The sequence below is a fragment of the Ambystoma mexicanum genome, chromosome 9 (assembly GCF_040938575.1).
Source record: "Ambystoma mexicanum isolate Mex_15411 chromosome 9, UKY_AmexF1_1, whole genome shotgun sequence".
NCBI lineage: Eukaryota > Metazoa > Chordata > Amphibia > Caudata > Ambystomatidae > Ambystoma > Ambystoma mexicanum.
The window spans coordinates 330661913-330687840 of record NC_090931.1 but is presented as its reverse complement, the minus strand read 5'-3'; the positions used below and the strand labels follow the sequence as shown (position 1 = coordinate 330687840).

At 47.5% G+C, this 25928-nt stretch overlaps 1 protein-coding gene across 1 annotated transcript in view; it reads right to left on the bottom strand.

The window, feature by feature from the left end:
- GTF2I (general transcription factor IIi) overlaps window positions 1-25928 on the bottom strand; it is a 2618156-nt gene that overhangs the window by 2458247 nt on the left and 133981 nt on the right. Inside the window, exon 3 of the mRNA XM_069614749.1 lies at window positions 1901-2039. Within this exon, the coding sequence (XP_069470850.1) occupies window positions 1901-2039 (139 nt within the window). The remainder of the gene's footprint in view (window positions 1-1900; window positions 2040-25928) is intronic.

Here is a 25928-nt window from a genome sequence, read left to right as displayed (position 1 = left end):
GAACCAGGAGTGGTACCTCCCTGCAGAGTGGGTTGCAGGAATGGTAACTCTATTTTCACGCCACAGTCAATCATTTCTGGTAAGTCCCAGTTGAATCGCAGCAATAGGAATAAATGGAGGTTGAGGTCAACATCCGTGAAGACCTGCTCCTGAACCTCGATTCCAACACTCCGTGTGTTCTCATTCTGCTCGATCTCTCCTCTGCCTTTGACACTGTCAACCATGCCATCCTGCTCAACCGTCTCCGGGAAAACCTGGGTATCACTGGTCAGGCTCTGGCGTGGCTGACCTCTTTCCTTTCAAATCCACCCTCCCAGGTCCAACTGGGGTCCTTCCTCTCCGACATCTTTTTCTCCACCTGTGGTGTCCCCCAGGGATCTAATCTCTCTCCCTGGCTGTTCAACCAGTATCTGGCTCTCCTTGCCCACCGTATCGCCGCTCTCTGCCCTAATTTCCAGTGCTATGCGGACGATACCCAGCTCATTTTCAGGCTACCCTCAGCCTCCCCCTCTCCTTCCCTCATCTCTGACTGTCTGCTATCCAAGAATGGTGTGCCGCCAATGACCTCTGCCTTAATGCCAGTAAGACTGAGATTCTACTCATCGGTACTCCCACTCCCTCCTTCCCTGCAGCTCTCTGGCCTGCCTCCCTTGGCCCCCTCCCTGCTCCTACCTGCAAGGCAAAAAACCTTGGGGTCATCTTCAACTCCACACTCTCCTTCTCTCCTCATATTTCTGACGTCGCCAAGAGGTCACACTACCAGCTGCACCTCCTCAGAGGTATTCTTCCCTTCCTCTCCTTCCCCCAGAAGCTCACTGTCTCCCGAGCCCTGGTTCTCTCGAAGCTGGATTACTGTAACAGCCTCTATCTTAATCTGCCTGCCTCCACTCTCCGCCCTCTGCAACTCATCCAGAACAGAACTGCGAGACTTGTCCTTGGCCTCAAGCCCAGGGACCGTATCTCTCCAGGACTGAAATCTCTACACTGGCTCCCAGTGGCTGCGAGGATAAAGTTCAAAACCCTCTGCATTGTCCACAAGGCCTTCTGGGGCCTGGGTCCTAAATACCTTCAACTCTCTCTTCCCAAATATCTTCCTCCCCGAGCCCTTCGCTCATCCGCCTCCAACTCCCTCATGGTCAGCCGCTTCTCGAAGCAACGAGCTGGGGGTAGATCTCTCTCCGCGGCAGGGGCCTCCCTCTGGAACAGCCTTCCTGCCTCCCTGAAACTTGAGAACCACCTCCGGTTCCGGAAGCACCTCAAAACCTTCCTCTTTGCTTCTGCTTTCTCTCTCCCTCTCCCCTGCTGAACAGCTAATTAATTCTTCACTAAACTGCACTGATCCTGCAACTGGACCACTCTAAACTGCCTTCGGTCCTGGTCCCAGTCACTGATCCCCTGGAACCCCTCTGCACTACGGGACTGTCTCTGTATCCCTACAGCCCCCCCCCCCTTCCCCAGCACTTGTACTGCACTTACCTTGCACTTGCCACTAGCTGGCCCTTTTTTATTTATTACTTACGCCACTTACCTTTACTGCACTTCCCCCCCGTCCCCTTCCCCTTGCACTTTTTCCCCCCTCCCCCACCCCTGCACTTGCGCGATCTGAATGACACCTGGCCTAGTAGGATCGTTTGTTTTGTCTCCCCTTGTTCCTCCCCTCCCTGCCTCGTCGCGCCTTGAAACACCTGTGTATAGGCGCGTTACAAATACCATATCATATCCGACAGTGCAGAACCAGCAGTCATTATCTTTGAACTTCAGTGTGTCAAACGGATTACAGATTACCATGTATGTGCTCTTTCTAGTTAGATTTTGAGATCCTGGTTATACCAAGTCCCTCGTACTCGGTCCAAAGCAAAAAGTATAATCAGCATAATCAGTAAATAGCACTTTAACTCACAGAATTTCACGAAGTCATTCTGAAACTCCTTCTTTGTATTGACAAATGTAATTCCCTTTTCCGTTCCAACGACGAGTACCTCAGTTTCATAGACCGCAATACATGCTACTTCCGCTTTAGACTTTGCAAGTTCTTTACACTGAAACACAAATACTATATTTTGAATTACCGACATACTATTAAAGAAAAGATCAAAGCACAATTAAAATATAGCCTAGCGCAATACACAGCAGTAAGACCAAATGACAGCAGAAACTACACTTGATATGACAGTCAAACAGTAAGTCTAGGCATGTCTTTAGAAATTAGGGAATTGGACAATGTTTTCCAGACAGAAATACAACGCATAAGTCCAAGCGCACCAAAGCACCCAATTCTGATCAGCAAAGTCATGAAAGATCATTCCCGATTCCTTCACCTCGCCCCTCAACAAACAACACATCAAGCGCCAAAGAAACGGCTTGCTAAGAAAAATCTTACCTTTGACATCAGTTCCACAGCGTGAGCAGAACAAGGTGCTTAAAATCCATTCCACTGTCAGGGAATCTCAGATCACCAACTTTTATTTTAGTAACACTTTATTTTGGCACACATCTAATGTAAGCTGAAGTAGTATTGCATTTGAAACTTGAGCAGAATCATCTCTGGTTCCGGATGCAGCTCAAGACTTTCCTCTTTGCTTCTGCCTTCCATCTTCACTGCTGATCTCCTGTCCGATACTGCACTGGATACTTGACTACCCCTCTGAACCACGGGCCCAGGTCCCAGCCCTCCCATTTGCACACCTGCATGGCCGCCTGGCAACCCTACACTTGGGGCTGTATCTGCAACCCTACAGTCCACCTACCTGCACCAACACTTGCTGTCTGACCTTAACCACTGCACTGCCAACTTCCTGTGTTTCCCCCCCTCCAATGTTTTGATCCTATGTCCTGCACTTGCTCCTCCTCCCCTAGGCATTTCTCCGTTTTCCTCTCCCCGCACTTGCGCGATCTCAATGCCTAGCAAGATCATTGTCTTGTCCCCCCGCCCCTTGTTCCACTCCCATGCCTCATCGCACCTTGAAACACTGGTTTTATTTATAGCGCGCCTATACACATCAGATCATCATATCATAGCGCATTTAGATCATTTTGGCAACCTCTTCGTGCTGGGCTATATAAAAAGGAGGGAGGGTTAGTGTTTTAGAGTGAACTGCAAAACCCAAGACGCTGGTAGATTTAGGCGAGAAGTACTCACATCTAGTGTTTCAGGGTGATTATAGGTTGCTTGTAATAGGGATACTAGAGTTGATATGGTCCACAAGAGAAGGCCCCATATTAAAACCTTTTGAGAGCTTACAATCCCCCATCCAAACTAAACCAGTGAGCTGCTTTGAAATTTGGTTTCATCGAAGCATACCATGGTTTCACTAGCTCCGCGAAATTGTATACCCAAGATCTGCCAATATGTAAGAGACCTAAAATGGCCTGCAATTGTCTAAGAGTGTAAAGTGGGAGTTTTCTGGCAAACCGAGAAAATCAGGAGGACAAGCCTCTGCCCTGATCCAGGAGAGTGAAACCGAGAAGGTGAACTCACAGTGAGCCATTTTAGAGGTCTTCAAGTTAAACAAATACCCTTTGGCAGTCAACATGTGACTGATTAAATTAACTTGCTGCAAGCGATCATGGCAGTCCTCATGAATGACCATCATCTACTACATATTACCAGCAGTTAGGAATGTCTGCTAATAGACTATCCTACTTGAGAATGTGCTGGGTGAATTTGTATAGCCCTGCATAATTCTTTTGAACACAAACTGCATCGCCTTAAAAGTGAATGCAGTATATTTCTGGCTTTCCTCACTTAAAGGTTGTGTAAAATATCCATTACCTAGGTGAAGGTTTGTTTTCTATTTGCATCTGTACAGGTTGGCTAAAAGCCCTGAACTGTAATTTTGAACTAGATTGGCTTTAGAATGTGCATTTAAATATGCTGTAATCTAAGAGCAAACTAAGTACCATACGGTTTGACAATGGGGCCCGCTTTAGAATGACCCCTTAGATCATTAATTGGTCCACCATGGTTTGTATGTGCGCCATGGAATAAGGCTTAATGGGATACGGTTTCTGCGGTGGAAGTGATGTCAGCACAGGGATTGCATGGGCCGGACATTCCAGATCATGTCCCACCTGATTTGTAAACAGTTGCACTGCTCCCAGTGCTGCCAATTCTTTTGCCTACTTTTGAACTATGTGCCCAATCACTTCCTTTGAAAAGGCAAGTCCCACTACTTCCCCTCTTGGTGCTTGTCTCACATACAAGGGTGGCCAATCCTGGAGTGTCAAAAGCCCTTTCTACTGAATATATAACTATGTGCAAAACCAATATCTTTGGGATTTTCAGCTTCCAGCTGAATGGTTACAAAATGCACTTCATTATTTGCTAATGTGTGCCCTGCGGGTGTAGCTGTCTCAATTTTAGATGTGCCTGCATTCAAATATAGTAATGTCAAGCCATGAATCTAAGAGGACTTCTATCCAGTCAGTGTGATGCTTTGTCTTGCGAATGGTGATGAATGCACAGACTCCGCATTTTGTTGAAGCTGAAGGGCCACAGTATGCTTCCTTTCAACTTTCACGTCTTTCCCCTCAGCCTTCGAACAGTCTCTTGTTTTTGCCTGTGGGGAATGAGTTCAGCCCTCACATAAGTACCATATTTCTGTATTATGGTATTCATTGAGCACGGACCTAGCTTCGAGAAGCAACAGAGCACTTTACAGAGTTATACAACAATAGGGATGTATAACTGAGCAGTGTCGGTGGTAACAGAACTGATATACAGGCGGGTGTAGGATACAGATGGGCACTGACGAGGGGTACAGCTGTACAGGGGGGGTGCAAAGAAGGGAAGACAGGGTCTAGCGAGTCAGGTGGCGCGAGGGGGCAATGTGATGGCCTAGGTGTTGAGGAGAAGAAACTCCTTGAAGAGGTGTGTCTGGAGTTATTTTCTGAATTGTAGGAGCGTGGGGGCGAGTCTGATGCTCACAGGGAAGAGGGTCCATAGTCTTGGGGCGTAGGCAGAGAGCTTTTTAAACAGGGGACAAATTGGACCCTCATGGCCCCACACGACTCAACACGAAGGCAGAGAAACAGATGTGCCTCACTCTTAGGCCCATTCACCGCAGTCATCGATGTATCGCAGGTGTAAAACAAGCTATTCTCACAGACAGCCATTCAGACCCTACCCAATTGATGATTTGGACAATATGGAAAAGACATTGACCGAGCAAGTCGACTGACAAGCCAGAAATCAATGACATCATTACTGTCATCGCAACATAGCCGCACTTATACATGAAGTACATATTCAACTATTCATGAAGTTACATGAACATGCACTAGTTTATTGCATATAGGCACCAAGCACATGCTTATGAATCACGTAGCTAGAGGACGGACACATGCATATCTATAAACAAAAACATTGTTAAAGGGACGTTATGGTTAAGTTGCACTAGCAAAAACCTATGAAATTCAATGGAAAAACGTTGTTACAGGAACATTATGGTTACAGGTAAAACCGAGAAAAAAAATGAAATTCCACAGTTATGGCAAGCTAAGCAACCATAACTCATGCCACCAGTATGCATTGCAAGGACTAACCCATGACAAAGATGCCATCACAAATCTCATTTATGACATCACATGTGTGGCTCCCTCTGTTTCGTTCACTACCATAAGTAGGCCAGGTGCTTCTCTTTGCTAACAGTCAGGAACAAACAATTCAAAAGGTTCTACATTTGTGTACGGCACCCTTCTCGTATGTTCTTACACTACTTTCCTTACGGTTCACTCATGTCATATGATACATACACATATAGGGGAAGAGGAAAGTGTAAAACACAGCACTGGTTTCTGTGCAGGAAAATAGTTAGGTTATGAATAATTTCTGGTAATACTGCACCCGTTTAGCTTACTTTAATTCACTTGTATATGGTAATGCTTGTATGCATTGTGGTGTCTTATGGTTTCTGTGCAGTAGTGCATTTTATGTAGTTATAAAGGCAATGGTAGCTACTTCTTACAGGTTTCACAGTACCCGGCACCTGAATGCATTGATGTTTTCACTATGTAACATGGAAAGATTTTGAAGGTTACACTTTCATGAGACATGGTGCAGACAATGGCTACATTTGCACATACGTTCCTTCATGTACAGTGAAGTAGTGTGTAATACAATGGAGTGTATAGCAATGAATTCCTCCATTACCTATATCATGATGGTTCTTCCAATAATCTTTCATAGTTTTCTGCCACCATTAAAACAATACCTTGTAGAGGCTTCCTATTAAAACTACATGCACATGTGAGGTCATCAGTGATGTCATGAATGAGATTTGTGATGGCATCTTTGATGTCATGGGTGTTAGTCATTGCAGTGCACACTGGTTGCACAGGTTAAGGTGGTTTAGCTTACCTGAACGGTCGAATTTCAGGGAGGGGGGTGGGGTGGAGGGCGTTCGGTTTTACTTGTAACCATAACGTCCCTTTAATAATGTTTTTGTTAAGTGAATTTCATAGGTTTTTAGTAGGGCACTGTAAGCAGAACGTTCCTTTAGCATAGCGTTTTCTGTAAAGAGGATAGGTATTTGGTACGGCAACATAACCATAACGTCCCGTTAACAACGGTTTGTTACTGATGCCTTGGCTGCCTTCATGATAAACGTGTGGAAAGGGCAACTTGTCTGGTGTATGTATCCATTTGCGATACCACTTACTTTTCCGTATACTGTTGGTGTATGGTAGCAATTACAGATGTACATAGTAAATGTTGTTAATGTGTCAGTAGGCTCTCTTTTTGTATTAACAGTGCATGATAAATCTGTGCCGCACACTACTGGCCGAGAGGACTACAGATGAACAATATGGACGTTTCCTAGGGAGACTGCACCTGGTTGGCGTATGTGCAATCACACTGCAAGTATCTGTAGGACTCCATTAGTGACCGCATGTCCGCATCTTCGAACGCACTTTAGAGTAGTTGTGGATGCGCACAGGTTTCCGTTCCACACCTAGACCCATGCATAGGTCATCCACTGTATGCTGGTAACACCGCCCCTGTCCCCAGCCCTACGGATTCATGCAGTGGGCTACCACTTTTCAAGAACTGCTGCCGACTTTGTGGGTGGCTCTGAAAACTTAGCAATGTGTGGCTAAAGCACTCCTAACTGTATAACGGCCACTGCTAAACAAGGAACAGCAACCTGCAGTGACACCTGGGCGTGTTAAATGTCATTACCTAAATTTATCCGCTGCTTGCCTTTCCATGACCCGTGAAACAGATACATTTTGTCTGCACTCAGCAGTGTGACGGAAAGTATCAAGAGGTCACCTGCCGGTTGTACAGTTGAAGAAAACATGTAACTGCAGGTGGGACAGTTTGTAGTAAGTCTGCAAAATGGCAAAGCTGGTGCACCTTCCTCACGCACATACTAGTGCATGTAAAGGCAAGTAAGGAAGCATCAGGAAATGCAGAGCGCAAACCATCTTACTGGTGGTTACAAAAGCGCTGTAGCTTCATGGTCGCACACAATAAATGGCTTCCTGCTGCACGTAATGAAGCTCCGTTTCACGTTGTTGGAAACATTCTTGTATTCCACAATGTATGTATATCCGTGATTACTACCCCCCCCCCCAACACTAATGGTGTACCATAAACTGTTTGTACTGCATGCCACAACAACTGAAATGAAAGCACAAGGGACCAGTGGACAAGCTACCGCCATTCCAACAATTACAGAGGGTACTTTCATGTACAGCATTTTTCACATCTGCTGCGGACAACAAGAGGGGCACTCCTGTAGGGCAGCAGAGCTGTAAAACCTTTGCAAACCATATGCCGCGCTACTACTCTTACCCGGCAAAGGGCATTGTATTGAGCATATACTGCAACACACTACTGTGCAGAGGGAAGGTACTTGGAAGTGCGTGGGAACGGTCCTTACGGGAGCATTACAATGACTGCCGCTTATGTAGGTGAGGGCCGCCCAATAATTCCATCTCCCGGCACGTCCCCTATAGTATCCATACATGTGCTGCCCCTTCTGTACCTGACCTTCATGCCGTTCCATCTGTGGCGTGTGCGAGAACACCATAATAAATGAAAATGAACTGGGAAAGGGAAAAAAGGTAAAGAAAGAAAGCACCTTTCACAGATCAACAACTGAATTGGCAATGCACGCATGCAGGGCCGGAGGCGTGGCAGTTTGGTAAACACTGCAGTTCAATCGGTTAGACAGGGAGGCGCTGTACAAAGGTTTCTTTACATGTTGCAGAGCGTTTTCAAGAGAGTCAGTGCGCAACATGTGCTACAAACAAATATCACTACTTTCAAGAAGGGCACCAAGCCAATTTAGATGGGGTGTGCAGAAATCGGGATGGCAGGCATAGTAAGATAACGTAATAGCTGGAGAAAAGGATTTGTGCTGTCAAACGTCATATTCCCATGGATGAAGTATGCCATATGCCCATGTCGAACAAAGGCACAAATACACTTCTTTGCAATGTACCGCGCTGTCTGCATTCACGGACCAAATAGGAAATGACGCTGCCACATCGGTGGCTGCATAATGCGATAGAAACATATGCAAGACATCAGAAATAAATGCATGAAATGGAAGTCCCTCCTTCATCGCAAACGGCTCTGAAATACGTGTAACATGTTGTGCAACTTTGCCTCTGCAATGAATAATAATGTTGGCATTATTGCGTGTCACCAAAGAGTCACACAGAGAAACCAAAATAACGCACATTGTAGGTACTCCATAGCACTACACATGCACATTATAGATTGCAAAATGAGTAGCCACTGCACAGTGTTTCAATTCACTTTCAGTCAATGTATGTCAGAATCCCATAAAACCTGCATGCTGTGCCTCGGGAAACACACAGCCATAACCGCACCCTCTGCATTTCTGTCGACAAATACACCATGTAGCACGGTCTGTCTGTACACACCACACCCACCAACTTATTGCCCAATACCGTAGCGTCTGCAGGCCCATTTCTCTGGGTGCCCTCTTCAAAAGGGGAGTATGTAACACGTGCCACACTGCAACTATTGCGATATTTGCAGACTTTGTGCTCTGCGCGCACAGGAGTGGGGGAATAACTTTCAACCAGGGGAGCAGACGTCCTTGGTTGTGGTGGCTCTTAGAGCCTTTTAAAAAAAAAATGTTATAAAAAAGGTGCTTCCCTAGAAACACTGTTCGACAAAGACATGACATTTGCCTTGAAAAGGTATATGCATCGCAAACCAATGTTCTCATTCTCACAGGAGAACATCCAAGCAGCACTGAAGAAGTCACACATGCTTCTGTTGATGAGACCTCTTCCGACCTCTGGCTGGCGACATTGGACTACTTCCACACTATTCTCGGGGGCATACATGAGAAAAGCACCTTGGCAGTAGGAAAAAATCTGCTGCACTGCTTTCCACATAATCTTCAGTTGACTAAACACATGGGAACAAGGCTGACGAAACAGCACGATGCAACACTACACCACAAAGCGGCCACTCCCTCCAAACCGAAATGGCCAGACAAGCCTTCTTGGAGGGCATACACGCACAGATCTTCCACAAAGCCATCACCCACAATGAAAACTGTATGTCTTGCCATGTTTGCCAGCCACAGTACACAAAGTAATGGAAAACGTGAATGTCGCCCCTTCCTATGACGCACACCCAAAGCACCCGATTGGCCATAGTCCCATTCACAATGGCCACCATGGTAAAAAGCGCAAAATGTGTCACGTGCCATTCCCCGATGACCGCGAGGGCCACGCCCCGGGGAAGCAGGACTCCTCCTCCCTATTGGTGCCCTTTCCTGTGACATACACCCCGAGCACCTGATTGGCCAAAGGCCATAGTCCCATTTCCATTGGCCAGCATGCTGAGAAGCGCAGAATGTGGCCCATGCCTTTCTCCAAGTACCGCAAGGGCCGCGCCCCAGTAAAGCAGGAGTCGTCCTTCCTATTGGCATGCTTTCCTGTGATGCACACCGAGCACCACCTGATAGGACAATCGCTACAGTCACTTTTCCATAGGCAGGCATGGCGAGAAGCGCCCAATGTGGCACGTGAGGGTCCCCAAGTACGTCGAGGGCTGGGCCCGAGTGAAGCATGAGTCCCTCTTCCTATTGCCAAACACCCCAAGCATCTGATTGGACAATCCCCACAGTTACATTTTCGTGGACGCCACCCGCAATCCCTGGATGTGGCTTTCGTGCCGCGTGTGGGAATAACTTGCAACCAATGTAGGGTGACTTCGTCGTAAGGGGCGTTTCTTAAAAGAGCCTTTTTTTTGTTTAGATGCTTCTACAGAAACAGTTTTTTTGTTTTTATTAGCTTTTGTGTTTTCTTGTGCTCACATTAGTACAGTAAACTCTTCACCACATCCTGTAGACGAGCAAACAAAACTGCATCGCCAATGGGTGACAAAAAAATGCCTAAACTCTGCATTTCCACAACTAATTAGGTCATTGTTGCAGAAGAACATTCCATGAGGGAACAAAAAAGTAGACATCCTTCTGTTGATGAGACACCTTCCTGCGTCTGGCTCGCAACATACATGAGCAGTGGGCCATACTCTTCGTGGTATTATGGATGAGAAAAGCACCTTGGCTTTAGGGAAAACCGTCCTCACGACATCCAGCAATCTCCTCAGTCTACGTAACAAATCTAAGCAAGCCAGGTAACCCATACACATGCCGCCGTAACGGATGATGATATCTACTATGGAAAACTGGCAAGGTCTTTGCAAAGTGCATGCATATCACCAAAATTGCACTCATACACAGCGTTCCACAATGTGTCCACTCCTTCCAAACCACAATTGTTGTCAGTGTCTTTGCAGGGCATAGTTGTGCAGATCTATGACAAAGGGATCATCTACAGTCAACATAATGTGTTGCGCCATGTCAGCCACCCTCAGTATGCAGAGTATAATGTACAACAGTTTCACCTCCCCTTCCCGTTAACCACACCCACACTACCCGATTGGCTAATCCCCACACTGCAATGGCAATTGGGCAAGGGGGTGTAAAGGGCAGATTTTGGAATGTGCGCCTCCCAAAGTAGCACGAGGGCCGCGCACCCCTGTAAAGCTGGAGCAGTCCTTCCCTTTGTGCATCTCTACTTCATTGGGTTACACGTAAATAGGTACACATCCAGCCGCCAATCGCATCGAAGACGCCATCATCCAACATTGTCACTCCTGTACAACACTTGAAATTTGCCGTTACACATTTACAGTACAAATGTCGTGCCATTCCAAAGCACGTCCACTACAAAGTGCAATGAAAGTATGCATGATTTCTCCATTTCATACATCCACATTGCCGGCCAGGACGCGGCATGTGTAATCCTGAAAGTACCGCATAATCCACTACCTTTTCGTGATAGGGGTGGGGTAAACAATATCAAACTCGGCAGGGCATGCAGTCTTCCAGCGTATAAAGTATAACGTTTTTTATTGATGTGCGCGCAAGCAAGATTTTTTTTATTTTCTCTTTATATGCGTTTGTTTGCCGCTCAGATTTCTACCACATTCTGGTCAATGCTTCTTGCACAGTGTAAAAGAAAACAGCCTTGCCAATGGCGCTTAAATAAATGCCATTTCGACAGAACCACTGCATATTTTGAGACCTCATGATCTCAAAATGGGTGGAGAACATGGCAACAGTCTGCATAAACTCATGCATAATTCTGTTTATAGCACACCTGTCTACTGGCTGGGGACAAATTACACCGTCGGGGACCCATACTCCTCTTTGCATTACGCATGAGAAAAGGACCTTGGCAGTAGGAAAAATACACATCACTGCAGTCAACAACCTCTTCAGGTGACGGATTAATCGTCCACACGACATGTAATCCAAATGTAGACTTCCATAGTGCAGCTGGACAAAGTCAACGTTCATGACGGACGCCACATATCTGCACAGGCAAAGCATCCTGCCGAAACTGCAGTCACCCCGACAGGCCCAGAAAGCATCTACTCCTTCCAACCTGAAATTACCAGCAACGCCTCTTTGCACACAACACCTGGGCAGATGGCGCACAAAAGGTATCACCGACGATAAGCACTGTGCATCTCTCCATCTCGACCACCCTCGACAGTATTGGGACGAAATGGTACCGCCTCTGTCAACCACACCCTAAACTCCTATTGGCCAATTTCCCACAATTCCATTTGCCCTTCGACCCCGCTCATAATGGCAGGATGTGCATGTGCGCTCCCCCCCGCCCCCCTCATCTACAACAAGGGCCACGGCCCACACAATACTTCTTCCCATTGCACAGTCACTTTTTGCAGCACTCCCCCATTGGGTGCGGTCAAATTTTCAAACAGGCATGCAGCAATCACAAACAAAACCTCTGCATTGCACACTGTCATTTCTATACACCACTCCATATTTACTGTTAAACACTCTCAGTACATGTTCCGTTTGATTGCAAAGCCCCTTCACCAGAAACTTCTGCAAAAATAATGCACGATTGCAGCATCCACAAAGATCCTAAGACGCACCCAGCACACCTTTGGCCATGCACACAACATTGCAGCCCTTTCCACACCCACCACAACACTATACATCCAAGCAAGCAACCATGTGGCCACCTAAGATTATGCACAAACATAACATACGTAGCAGCACTTCTACCCAACACCCCCACACCATAAAACACCCATTCACAAAAACGTGTCTCACTTCGCAGAATCCACGAACATACCACAGCCTGCACCATCCCTACGCACTGACATTCACAAAGTATTGTGTCACTGGCAGCCTATGCACAACATCTGCACAACACTGGGCCTACTTCAATAAATCTGCACACAGCAGAGTAACCAACCACATATAAGCTGCACTTCAACCATACCCACTTCCATACTCATTACGTACACACGGCACCCTGTGTCCACACTACACAAACTCTCACTGCACCATCTCCTGCCGCATACCAAATACTGTAGCATGTTGCAACTATCACCACGACCATGGAATTCACAATACACACTTGGCAACTCACTTGTGGTGCTGTGGCACGTCATATTGTGATCCACACCCATTCTCCAAAGATGCATGCATGTCAGCATGCCACCAACCACTATTACACACATACGCACCACTGGAACCAGCATTCCTAACCAGCCTCCACACTGCAATAGCCATGCACAGCGTTACATGCAACAGTTACCATAATGTATAAACATTCCACTGGCTCTGGCACCTCTACACCCTTTCATTCACATACTATTGTCTTACCCACTTCCACTCAGAAAGTATTGTGTCACTGCCAATTTATCCACAAAATGTTTACAAAATTGCCCATACTGCAAGCATTGTCCACACAGCACACTATCCAAGCACATATAAGCTGCCTTTCAACCATACCCTTTACCATACTAACAGTATGTAAACACTACACCCAGTGCCCACACTGCTTGACTTTTCACTGCAGCATCTCCAACCACAGCGCACCGCCATGGAGCTATGCAGCAACAAATTGCAACAGTTACCATAATGTACAAACAAAACACTCTGCCTCCCTGTGCACTTTCAATCACATACTATGGGCGTACTCACTTCCATTCACAAAGTATTGTGCCACTGCCAACCTATCCACATGCTGTTTGCAACACTGGCCTATAACGGCTTAAACGTGCTCCACAACCATTCCTTACATGTCACCACCCTCTAGCTGATGCACAATAAAAAAATGCATTACTGCCGTGGGTGTCCTCAAGGCCTAGGCTCTTGAGTGCATGGCCTTTGGCCATGCACCCAATAGTCTAGGCCTTGAACATACCCACAGCAACGTAATGCCACCATGCATGTCACCATGTTAGCAACTGTAACAATACACATACGCACCACTGGCACCAGCACTCCTAACCAACCTCCACATCGCAATGGACATGCACAGCGTTACATGCAACAGTTACCATAATGTATAAACATTACACCGTCTCCGGCACCCCTATGCCCTTTCATTCACATACTATTGTCTTACCCACTTCGATTCAGAAAGTATTGAGTCACTGCCAACCTACCCACATTCTGTTCGCAACACTGGCCCTACTGCAACCAGACTGCACACACCACACTATGCAAACACCACCCTCTACTGAATGCAGACGAACATGGGTTCCTGCGGTGGGTATGTTGCAGCCCTACGCTCTTTACTGCATGCCCTACACCATATGGCTTTCAGCCATGAACACAATAGCCTACTCCTTCCACAGACCCACTGCACCTTCATTCACCCATGCATACCACCATGTGCCCAACTACCGCATTCCATCCGCAGCACACAGCCACCTGCGCTCCCACCCAACCTATGCCATGTGCAATTCAGTCCCCTCCTGCAATTGACCTGGCACCACTCACCACGAAAAGAGGTTGCTGCAAACAGGTTGCGGCAGAAGCTATGGGGCCGTTACGAAAGCTGCCTCCAATCACGCAAAGTACTCTCCTACATATGTCACATGAACCACTTTTCACTCCTCCACCCGTTCACCCGTTCCCCCCCACCCCTTTATTGCCGCCAACCCATTTGGTACGGTACATTTTCAAAACCCTTCTGCCACCGCACTGTCCTCCGATACACTGTGGCGTCTTTCCCAAAAAAAGTTGACGCACACCACGCTTCCCTCCAGCCAACCACCGGCCTCGTCCAAACTTCTCCGACAGCACGCTGTACCGCGAGCCAATGACACTGCTGCCCACAGAGCGAACAGGGAAATGGGTCCACGCAGCGGACCTAGATATCCCTGATTTTTTGGGAGGTGCATTTCAATTCTTTGCAACAAAAGTACTCGTTTGGATTTCCACCAAACACACAGAAGCACACTCAGACGCCAGCCCCAACTCCTGCCGCAAATTTGGTGAAAATAAGTCCAGCCGTTCGGCCTGTAGCCATGCGCAAAGTTTTTCCCCATTCAGTCTATGGAGAAAAAAAAAATGTGGGACCCTCTATAACTTTGCCTTTCTCCCCCCACCACCCTCGGCACAAAACCTCACCCAACTTGGTGAAAAAATTCAGAGCCAGCCATATACTTTTTTTTTCAAAGTTTGGTGAGGATTCGTGCAGGGGAGCGAAGTTATAAACCGCTGAAAAAGTGCATTTCCTATGAGTTTAGCAACTTAACTATAACTACACGGATGCTACCGCAGACCGTGTAATTCATCTTTTTCATCACAGCCGAAACCGCAAGATGCAAAGTATTCATATATCTAGCTTGTACATGCTTGACTGCAACTAACATGGAGAAACATAAGGAATAATATGAAAGCTATAGGCCTCTGACATGAATGAGAAAGACATGCTTTGGGTACATGGAAAGGCCAACATGATTGCCGCAGCCAGGGGCGAGCAGAAACGCTGCACCCAAACAAGGGCTAGTGGAGGGGAAAGTTCCAGTTACCAAGGCGATTAGCCACCTGCAAAACGTCAAACAAAAATCCTTATAATTACAGACAGAAAGACTTCATTTTGTGGTCCCAACACACGTGACCCAGCCGAACGGTACAATGCCCATTCAACCAAGGTAGACTGAGAGGGTTGTTCCCATCGAACCACAGGAGAAAAGTTACAAGTGTTGCCCACGAACTGCTAACTGAATGCACTCTCACAGGCTAAGGTGATCAGAGATGGCAACATTAGAGAACACTTCACACCTCCATGTTCATTCCCATTGACTTGAAAAGGTACATTTAGTCTGGTAACTGTTGAGGGCACCAGGGAAGGGAGCACGCATTCTGCCCAATCCAGATTCACCTTTCAAGCAGGGATATCATTTGTTGCAAGAGCTAATGGTCTCTCTGCGACCCTGCAACTTTGTAGATTAACACTAGTAGAGGTGGTCCTAGGAGGAGCCACAAGATATGGCTATGTAATGGTAGAACTAACCCTTATAGCTCCTATATGTAGCTCACCCAAACTGGCCAATGTAAATGTTTCTGTGAATGGAACCAGAGTTTGTGACGTCACACCAGAAAAAAAAAAAGAAACAGATGACCCACTTAGAAGAGGAGCGCTCCGGAAGATATTTTTATTTCTGGTTTGATCCGTCATTTTTGTTTGCTCATAAAAGACAGTAACTTTGCCCCATGGCCGAACCTTCCGTTCTTGCGGCGGGGAGTCTTTGATGGGCCAAGTGTTCTCTGCTGATAATTGGGGTGACTGCTAGTGTGCCCTGGCTGTACAAGATGGTAGTAGAGGACGGTTGCTAGGGTTTTCGGTGAAACACCGCCTCGTCCTGCCGAAATCTTGAGGGGCTGTGTGGCGACCTGCAGAAATCGATGCCTAAAAACACATGCGTCTGAAAAGAGAAGGTCAAAAGGGGCCACCTTTGGAAGGAATTCCTGCCGACTTCCTGTGTGACTCCTATGAGACCAGCCGGCAGAGTGGCAGGTTATAGGAGAGTCAGTGTCCTAAACCACAGAGTTGCAGTACAGACTCCACTATATGGCAAATGGGGTGGAAGGAAATGTTCATCTTAATGTTTGTTGCGGTTTTGTTTTGTTTAAGGATATCCATTCTTGTTAGTTTGCGGATGAAAAAACTTTGAAAAAAGAAAAAAAAAAAAATATATATATATATATATATATATATATATATATATATATATTACATTACTCACCGTAATCGTATTTCTGATGCTTGTATCTGCTTAGATTCACATGCTGTGCATAGGCCGACATCTAGTGGAAGCTGCGGAGTATTACAGTTTGTTTTTCGAAACTCGAAAATGGGCGTCGACACAGGGCGTGCCAGTAATACTATCCCTAGTGTGACGTCCACTGTACCCAAGATCCCTCACGCGTCTGGGATCCTCAGATTGTATTTTTTCTGACATGAGGAAGCATGAGGAGTAGCGCGAGTACAGATAATCCAAGTAGATAGACAGAAAGGTAAGACTACAAGCAATCATGCGCCTTCTCTCGGAGGGGAGGAAGGGTGGGTCGCATGTGAATCTAAGCAGATACAAGCATCAGAAATACGATTACGGTGAGTCATGTATCCCTTCTGAGGCTTGTGGAATCTGCTTAGATCACATGCTGTGCATAGATTAGCGAGCAGTACCAGAAGAAGGAGGAGGTGGGATGTGAGATGGGTCATGAGCAAATAAGTGTCTTAGAACCGCTTGTCCCACTTGTTTATCTGCCTTGGAATGGGTGTCAATGCAGTAATGCTGAGTAAAAGTGTGAATAGAGCTCCAAGTAGCTGCTTTGCAAATGGTGTCAAGGGGTACATTTGCAATGAAAGCCAGAGTGGCCCCAATGCCTCTAGTAGAGTGCGCCCTTGGCGTAAAAAAACGGCAGAGTCTTTTCAGAGAGTGAGTAACACAGCTGTATACAGTTGATAATCCACTTCGAGATAGCGCCTTTAGAGACGCGATCCCCCTCTCTGCCTGTAGCTACGGAGACAAACAGTTGATCTGTTTTCCTTAGCGGTCTGGTTTTATTTACATAGTAGAGGACCGCCCTACGCACATCAAGGGTGTGTAGTTTCACCTCAGCTGAGCTTTGCGGGTTCTGGAAGAAAGCCGGAAGCTCGATGGACTGGTTTACATGGAATTTAGATATAAATTTAGGTGAGAACCTAGGGTGTGTGCGTAAAACCAGTTTGTCTTTGTGGATAGTAAAGAAAGGATCCTGCACTGACAGAGCCTGAATTTCACTGACCCTTCTTATAGAGGTAATGGCTACTAAGAAGGCCGTTTTATAAGTCAGGTGTTTGAGACTACTTTTATGCATGGGTTCGAAAGGGGGGCCCATGAGCTAAGCTAGCACCACATTGAGGTCCCATCCTGGCGGTGGGTTCGAAATAGGAGGGTGAAGTCTCTTTACTCCTTCCATGAAGGCTTTAACTACTGGTACTTTCCACCACGATACTTTGTTATGGGATGTGGTGTAAGCCGAGAGGGCTGCCAGGTGTACTTTCAGAGTTAAAAACCAAACCTGCGTCCAGCAGGTGGAGCATGTATGTAACAATAGTGGAAGGAGTGCAATCAACTGGGTTGATTTGTCTACTCTGGCACCAGATAACAAACCTCTTCCACTTGTCAAAGTAACAGTGCCTTGTGTTTGGTTTCCTAGATTCCTTTAGGATGTCCATACACCTCTGTGGTAAATTGAGATGGCCAAACTCTATGACCTCAGGAGCCATGCTGCCAGGTTCATTGAGTTGGGTTCCTGGTGCACTGTTTGACCTTGTTGCTGGGACAGAAGGTTGTACCAGGCTGGGAGTTTGATGGGCTCACACACCGCCATCCTGCGTAGGTGTGGAAACCATGGTTGTCTCGCCCACATCGGAGCAACTAGGATGAGCGTCATCGATTCCTTGTTCATCTTGTACACCACCTTCCTGATGAGGAGTTGGTGGAAAGGCGTACGCAAACATCCCTGACCAGTTCATCCACAGGGCGTTCCCTTGGGAGTCTGGCTGGGGGAACCTGGATGCAAATCCTGGGCATCGTTTGTTTTCGCCTGTGGCGAATAGGTCTATAGTGGGGAAACCCCACTGAGAGAAGAGATCTTCTACGATATCTCTGTGAAGGACCCATTCGTGTTCTTCTGGGAGGGAGTCTCTGCTTAGGGCATCCGCTAGGGAATTGAGCTCCCCTGGAACATGTTGTGATGACAGGAAGATGTTCCGTCTGAGTGCCCATATCCAGATTTTCTGGGAAAGCTTGGACAGATTTGGCGAACGAGTCCCTCCTTGTTTGTTCAGATAGAACATGGCTGTCGTGCTGTCCGTCCGGATCTGCACCGACAAGTTTAGCAGATGGGGCTCGAACGCCCGAAGCGCTCGGAATACTGCCAGAAGCTCTAGCAGGTTGATGTGGTTCTTGGCTACTGAGTGAGACCAGAGACCCTGAGCTGTGTGGTGGAGATGGTGAGCTCCCCACCCAGTCAGGCATGCATCTGTAGTTACCACTGCCTGTACTTCGGGATCGTAAAAGGGTTTTCCCCTTGCGAGATTCTCTCTTGTCCACCAGTGTAAGCTCTGTACGAGTGTTGGCGAAACAACCACTAGATCGTCCCACTGACCACTTGCCTGAGACCACTGTTTCGCCAACCATTCCTGCATGGGACGCATGCGCAGACGCGCGTGGGGGACCAGGTAAATGCATGACGCCATCATGCCCAGTAACCGCATTGCTTTGCGTACCGTTATTTGTTGACCTGACTGATAATGTGGAATTTGCAGTAGTATATTCCGAATTCTCTCTTCTGAAGGGAAGGTCAACCCTTTTTGAGTATCTAGGATTGCTCCTAGGAACTGTTTTGAGGTGCTTGGCACCAGACTTGACATCTTCTCGTTGATAGAGAAGCCTAATTCGTGGAGGAGGTCGATAGTCCTCTGAATGTTTGACCTGCAAATTCCTGGGGTTTCCCCCGTTATGAGCCAGTCGTCCAGATAAGGGTACACTGGGATTGCCTCCCTGCGTAGGTGTGCAGCTGCCACCGCCAGTACCTTGGTGAATACCCTTGGTGCTGAAGCTATCCCGAAGGGCAGTACCTTGAATTGGTAGTGGCGACTGTCCACCTTTAAGCGCAAGTATTTTCTGTGCGCTGGGAGCATGGAAATATGAAAATAAGCATCTTTCATATCCAAGGTTGCCATGTAATCCCCCTTTTTTAGGAGGGGGATTACCTCTTGTAGCGTGGTCATACGGAATTTTTGGGGCTTGACCTACTTGTTGGCAGGCCGTAAGTCCAATACTGGGCGCATTGTCAAATCTTTCTTTGGCACAAGGAAGTAAGTTGAATAGATACCCTTGTTTACCTGGTGTCCTGGGACGAGTTCTATCGCATCCTTTTGTAGCAGAATGGCGATCTCCTCGAGGAGAATCTTCTGATGTTCTAAGGAGTGTATTCTTTGTCGTGGAGGGTGGTTCCGGGGACGGTGCAGTAATTCTATACAATATCCTGTGGACACTGTTGACAGCACCCATCTGTCTGAGGTGATCCCTTCCCAAGCCTGGGTGAAGTTGGAAATGCGTCCCCCTACTGGGGTTGCGTGAGAAGGGACCCTGAACTGGGCGTCACTGCTTTGGTGGAGGCGTGCCACCTCCCTTGTTGGGGCTGCCTCTGCCTCTTCCACGAGCTCTCTTGTTACCCCTGCCGTAATTATGGGTAGACTGCTGGTTGTTGTTCCATTGTGTACCCTGTCCTTGGGCATAGTTGCCTCTTTGTGAATTTTGGCCGCGTGGGCGACCAAAATTACTGTTCCCCCTCTGGTTAGGGGGTTTGTTGGTAAGCTGGCCAAGGGATTTGAGAGTCTCGTACTCGTCCTTGGCATTTTTAAGTGCGTCTTCGACCGCTTTCCCAAACAATAGATCGGGTTCCACCGGCTTGTCTATTAATGAAGCCTGGGTTTCTGTTTTGAACCCCGACAGCCGTAACCACGCATGTCTCTTGATAACAGTACCTTCTGCTATCAATCTTCCTGCGTTGTCCGCGGCGTCGAAAGTTGCTTTTAATATGCAACCAGACACGGCCCTCCCTTCTGCCGAGATCCGAGCCAACTGGGCCTTTAACGGTTCAGGAGCAGAGGCTATGAGCGCCGCAACCTCTTCCCATTGATGGCAGTTGTAACTTGCCAACAGGGTGGTGGAGTTTGCAATCCTTGCTTGGTAGGCGGACGTTGAGGCTACCTTCCTGCCAAACCCGTACAGTCTTTTGCTCTCCTTGTCGGGAGGAGCTTCTGACGACGATAAGGGTGTCCCAGCCCTCTTCCGAGTGTTGGTAACCACTAGGGAGTCTGGTTTAAGATGTCCTTTTATATAAAGAGGGTCAGACTGGGCTGCCCGAAAAAGTTTTTCGACTCTGGGGTTGACGGCTCTGGTGAGGTTAGGATTCACCAGGGATGGATCTATTCTACGTTGGATGGATTTAAGGATAGGGATGGTCTGAGCGACCGGCCTCCTCTCTCCCACCAACTCTTCTGCGAAGTCCCTTTCCTCCTGTACACCGTGGGTGTTGATGTGAAAATGTTCTGCTGCGCGAGCGAGAACTTCATTAAGGAGGGGCTGGTTATCAACTGGCGAGTCGGTAACTGGGGCTTCGCTCTCTACCGGGGAATCTACTCTGTAAATTTCCTGCTCATCTTCTACCTCCTCCAGGTCCTCATCATCCGCATAGTATTCAGACCCGGTTTGTTCCTCCATAATTGTAAACTCCTGGTCCCCTTCAGGGAAAGGCTGTCCTTGGTATCTGGGGTGTAGAGTATGGAGTAGAGTAAGGCTGCACCTCGAAGGGTTCAGGTCTTTCGAACCGGGCCTTTTTACCTAGGGGGATAGGATCAGAGGAGCCTGAGGGTGTGGCCCCTTGAGGGTCATACGAAAGGAAATGTTCGGGGTTTTTGTCATAAAAATCAGCTAAGGAAGACATCCTTGACATGACCCTGTCTATGTCTTCACTGGACCATTCTTTGGAACAGGGTATGACTTTAGTAGGCAACTTAGAGGACTTATCAAGGGTACCCTTGCTGGATGTTGATGTCCCAGTAGATTTATGTTTGTCTGTCTGCTTAGGGTGGAAGGATGGTCTTACAGGAGTGGAAGGCTGTGCTTTCCGCTGTTTTCCCCCTCCCCGTGCGTGGAAAAATGTTTTCCCTGCCCCTTGGAGGCCCCAGAGACTTTCGACGCCTGGCGTCGAGGGTTGGGAGAGGTATCTTGTTTCGAGCGTGGGGCCTCGCTGGTGTTAACTGCGGCCTCGGTCCCCTGGAGCGCGGCCTGGGGGTGGAAGTCGTCTTCGTCTTCCGACGATCGAACTTCCGTTAATCTAGGGAGCGAGGCACTCTTGGCAAGAGTGGATGATTGCCTTGCGTCATGAGGCGATCTCGATCGAGAGCGTCCAGAGGACACCGAGTCGGACCGTTCTATCTGTGCCTCTTTCCGAGAAGTCGACGTCGTCGAGGTTCGGTTGGACTTAGTGTGCTTAGTGTGTGTAGGGTGTGTGTAGGGTGTGTAGCGCTTGCGTCGCCAGGGGTCTTCCCCATAGCCGCCCTGCCGGACAACCTTCCGAGGTCGGGGACCTGCGCTCGGCAGTCTTTCGACGCCGTAATGCCCTCGCCGTCCGAAAGTACGGCGTCGCTGCCATCGCTGAAGGCGCCCTCCGCTGCCATGGCCGCCTGCCTGGCGTGGTGGGCCCAACGCTTTGTCGAACGGTCCTTAAGTGTCTTAGGCTTAAACCTACTACACGCTCTGCAGTTCGCTTCGGGGTGGTCCCTCGGCAAGCAGAGATTGCACGTGGCGTGCCTGTCGACCCAAGGGTATTTGCGGTTGCACTTGGGGCAGAATTGGAAAGGGGTACCCTCCATACGCACCTTGAGGCAGCGGGCTGGTAAGTGTAAGAAATATATAAGGTGTACCTATATACCAAGAGTGAAGAGTATGTACCACCCCCCCCCACTCTCCCTACTTGCAGGGCCGAGGCCAGCGGCCTACTAGGCCCGGGCCGAGGCCAGCGGCCTTCCGAGGCCCAGATCCGTCGTGCAGCGCCGACGGTCGATGTCTTCTCCAGCCGTCGTCGATTGTCGAGGGTCGACGTTGGGGTGGGGAAGGATGTCAAAAAATAATTTTAAACTTCAATAATTAGCAAAAGTATGGCTAAGGCCAGGGGACTCCGCAAGATGCTTCCGACCAGTATGGCGGAAAAAAACAATCTGAGGATCCCAGACGCGTGAGGGATCTTGGGTACAGTGGACGTCACACTAGGGATAGTATTACTGGCACGCCTGTGTCGACGCCCATTTTCGAGTTTCGAAAAACAAACTGTAATACTCCGCAGCTTCCACTAGATGTCGGCCTATGCACAGCATGTGATCTAAGCAGATTCCACAAGCCTCAGAAATATATATATATATATATATATATATTTGATTCCCTGTCAGTTAGGCAATTTAGCTTGGTTCATGGATGAGTATATGGGATACATTACTCACAATCTTATTTCTGATGCTTGTATCTGCTTAGGTGCACATGCTATGCATATGCAATCGCCTAGTGGTAGCTGCAAATTACTACATTTTTTTGTTTTCGAAACTCAAAAAGTGTCATCAACAGGGCATGCCAGTAATACCATACCTAGTGCAACGTGCATTGTACCCATGATCCTTCACATGTCAAGGTCCCTCAGACTGTTTTGTTTACGACATGAGGTAGCATGAAGTGTAGCAAGCAGGAGTACCGATGTAATAAAGCAGATAAGAATAGATAAAGCCAGAAAAAAAATCTATGCACCTTCTACTCCACAGGTGAGGAAGGGTGGGCGCATGTGAATCTAAGCAAATACAAGCATCAGAAATACGATTTTCGGTGAGTAACGCATCCCCTTCTGAGGCTTATGGATCTGCTTAGATCACATACTATGCATAAATAAGCGAGCAGTGCCTGGAGAAGGTGATGGGTTGTGAGAAGCTACAGCGGCAAATAGATGTTTTAACACCGCTTGTCCCACCTGTGAATCCACTTTAGAGTGTGTCAATGCAGTAATGCCGAGTAAAAGTATGTATGAAACTCCATGTAGCTGCTTCGCAAATGGCGTCCAGCGGGACGTTTGCAGTTGGTCAGTTTTCCTTAGCGGTTTTGTCTTGTTTACATAGTAAAGAACCACTCTCCTTGCATCTAGTGTATGGAGGTTTTTCTAAGCTGAGCTTAAGTGTTTGAAAGAAAGCTGGTAGTTCAATGGATTGGTTAACATGGAACTTTGATATGAACTTAGGTGAAAACCTAGGGTGTGTTCTTAGTACTAACTTGTCTTTGTGGATAACAAAGAAAGGGTCTTGCACTGACAAAGATTGTAGTTCACCAACTCCTTCCAGGAATGCCTTAATGACAAGGACTGTCCACCAGGACACCTTGTTTTGGGGAGTGGTGTACGTGGATAGAGCCGCTAGGTGAACTTTGATGGAACTGAAGAATAGGCCAGAGTACAGTAAGTGGAGCATGTCATTTTGAATGTGTGATGAGTACATTACATAGGGTTTATATTTTTTGAATGGTACTATGTTACAAATCTTTTTCATTTGTTAAAGTAACAGTGTGTGGTGTTTGGTTTACATGCCTCTGAGGATTTTCACACACCTTTGAGGTAGTTTTAAATGACCAAACTCTGACTTCCGGAGCCAAGCTGTCAAGTTCATAGATTGAGGATGTGGGTGTAACGTTGCGCCCCCGCACTGTTTTGGGGAGCATGGTGAAGGGCCATTGGAGTTTGATTGGGTCGCACATCGCCAGTTTGCACAGATGCAGAAACCAAAGTTGTCTCGCCCACATAGGAGCAACTAGGATTAGAGTTACTTGTTCCTGGTGCATCCTGTTCACTATCCTGTTCAGGCGTGGTGTTGGGGGGGGAAGTGTAAGCAAATTTCCCGGACCAGCTCATCCACAGGGCGTTCCCCCCCACCCCCCCATACCCCCTTTGATCTGGGTTGGGGAAACCTCGATGCGAAGTCTGGGCATTGTGTGTTTAGTCTTGTGGCAAAGAAGTCTAACAGAGGATAGCCCCAGAGGGAAAAGATATTGTCTGAAGTTTCTCTGGTGAGCTGCCACTCGTGTTCCTCGGGTAGAGGTTTCCGTTTAGTGAGTCTGCTAGAGAATCGAGTTCCCCTGGAACGTATTACAACACTAGAAACATGTTCCACTTGAGTGCCCACTTGCAATTTTTTGGGCTACCCTGGACAGGCTTAGAGAGTGTGTGCCTCCCTGCTTATTTATGTAATAAAAAAAAACAAAAAAAAATAAACACAGTAGTTGTGCCGTCTGTGATGACTTGTACTGTTTGACCTGATAGATGCACTTGAAAAGCTTGTAGGGCTTTCAGCACTGCTAGAAGCTCGAAAAGGTTTATGCGACTTTGGGCTGTGATCTGCGTCCACAGGCCATGGACTGTGTGATGAAGGTAATGGGCTCCCTACCCGGTGAGTGATGCATCTGTTGTAAAAAACGCTTGCACTGTAGGGTTGTGAAATGGTTTCCCCATTAACAGATTTTCCTTTGTCCACCAGCGCAACGTTTGAACTAGGATTAGCGGAACCACCACTAGATCATTCCACTGACCGCTTGCCTGAGGCCAATGTTTCGCTAACCACCCTTCCACTGGGAGTATGCTCAACCTTGCGTGCGGATCAAGGTAAATGCATGAAGCCATCATTCAGAGCAAGTGCATTGCTTTGCGTGCGGTTATTTTGCGACTGGCCATGTACTGAGGTATTTGCAGCGGTATGTTTTGCACTCTTTCATTTGACGGGAAAATTAGCCCTTCTTCAGTCTTTATGCTAGCTCCTAAGAACTGTTTGGTTTTGCTTGGAACGAGACTTTCGATTGAGAGTCCCAATTGGAACATCAGATTGATTGTTCTTTGGGTATTATGCTTGCAAATTTGAGTGGATTCCCCGGTTATCAGCCAGTTGTCCAGTTAAGGGTACACTGGGATTGATTCTCTGCGTAGGTGCTCTGCCACTACTACTAGTACCTTGGAGCAGAGGCGATGCCAAAGGGTAGCTCCTTGAATTGGTAGTGTTGATTCACTATCTTGAAGCACAGGAATCTTCTGTATGCTGGGATCTTTGAAATATGAAAGTATGCATCTTTTATGTCCAAGGTTGCCATGTTGCATTGTTAGGTCTTTCTTTGGCACAAGGAAGTACACTGAATAGATACCCTTGTTTACCTGGTTTTCCGGGATGATTTCTATAGCGTCCTTTAGCAGCAGCACCTTTACCTCTTCTAGCAGGAGGATTTCTTCCGGTGTAGTTTGTCCTCTTTTTGGCGTGTGGTTGGCTGGTGTTTGTATTGGCTCTATGCAATAGCCCCCCGCCACAGTGGAAATTACCCACTTGTGCGACGTGAGCCCCTCCCATGCGTGGGTAAAATACGAAACAACCTCTTACTGGAGAGGCACGGGAGGGGACCTGTAGCGGAGGGTCATTGTTTAGGAGGGGTGGAGCCTCCCTCTTGAGGAGGAGGA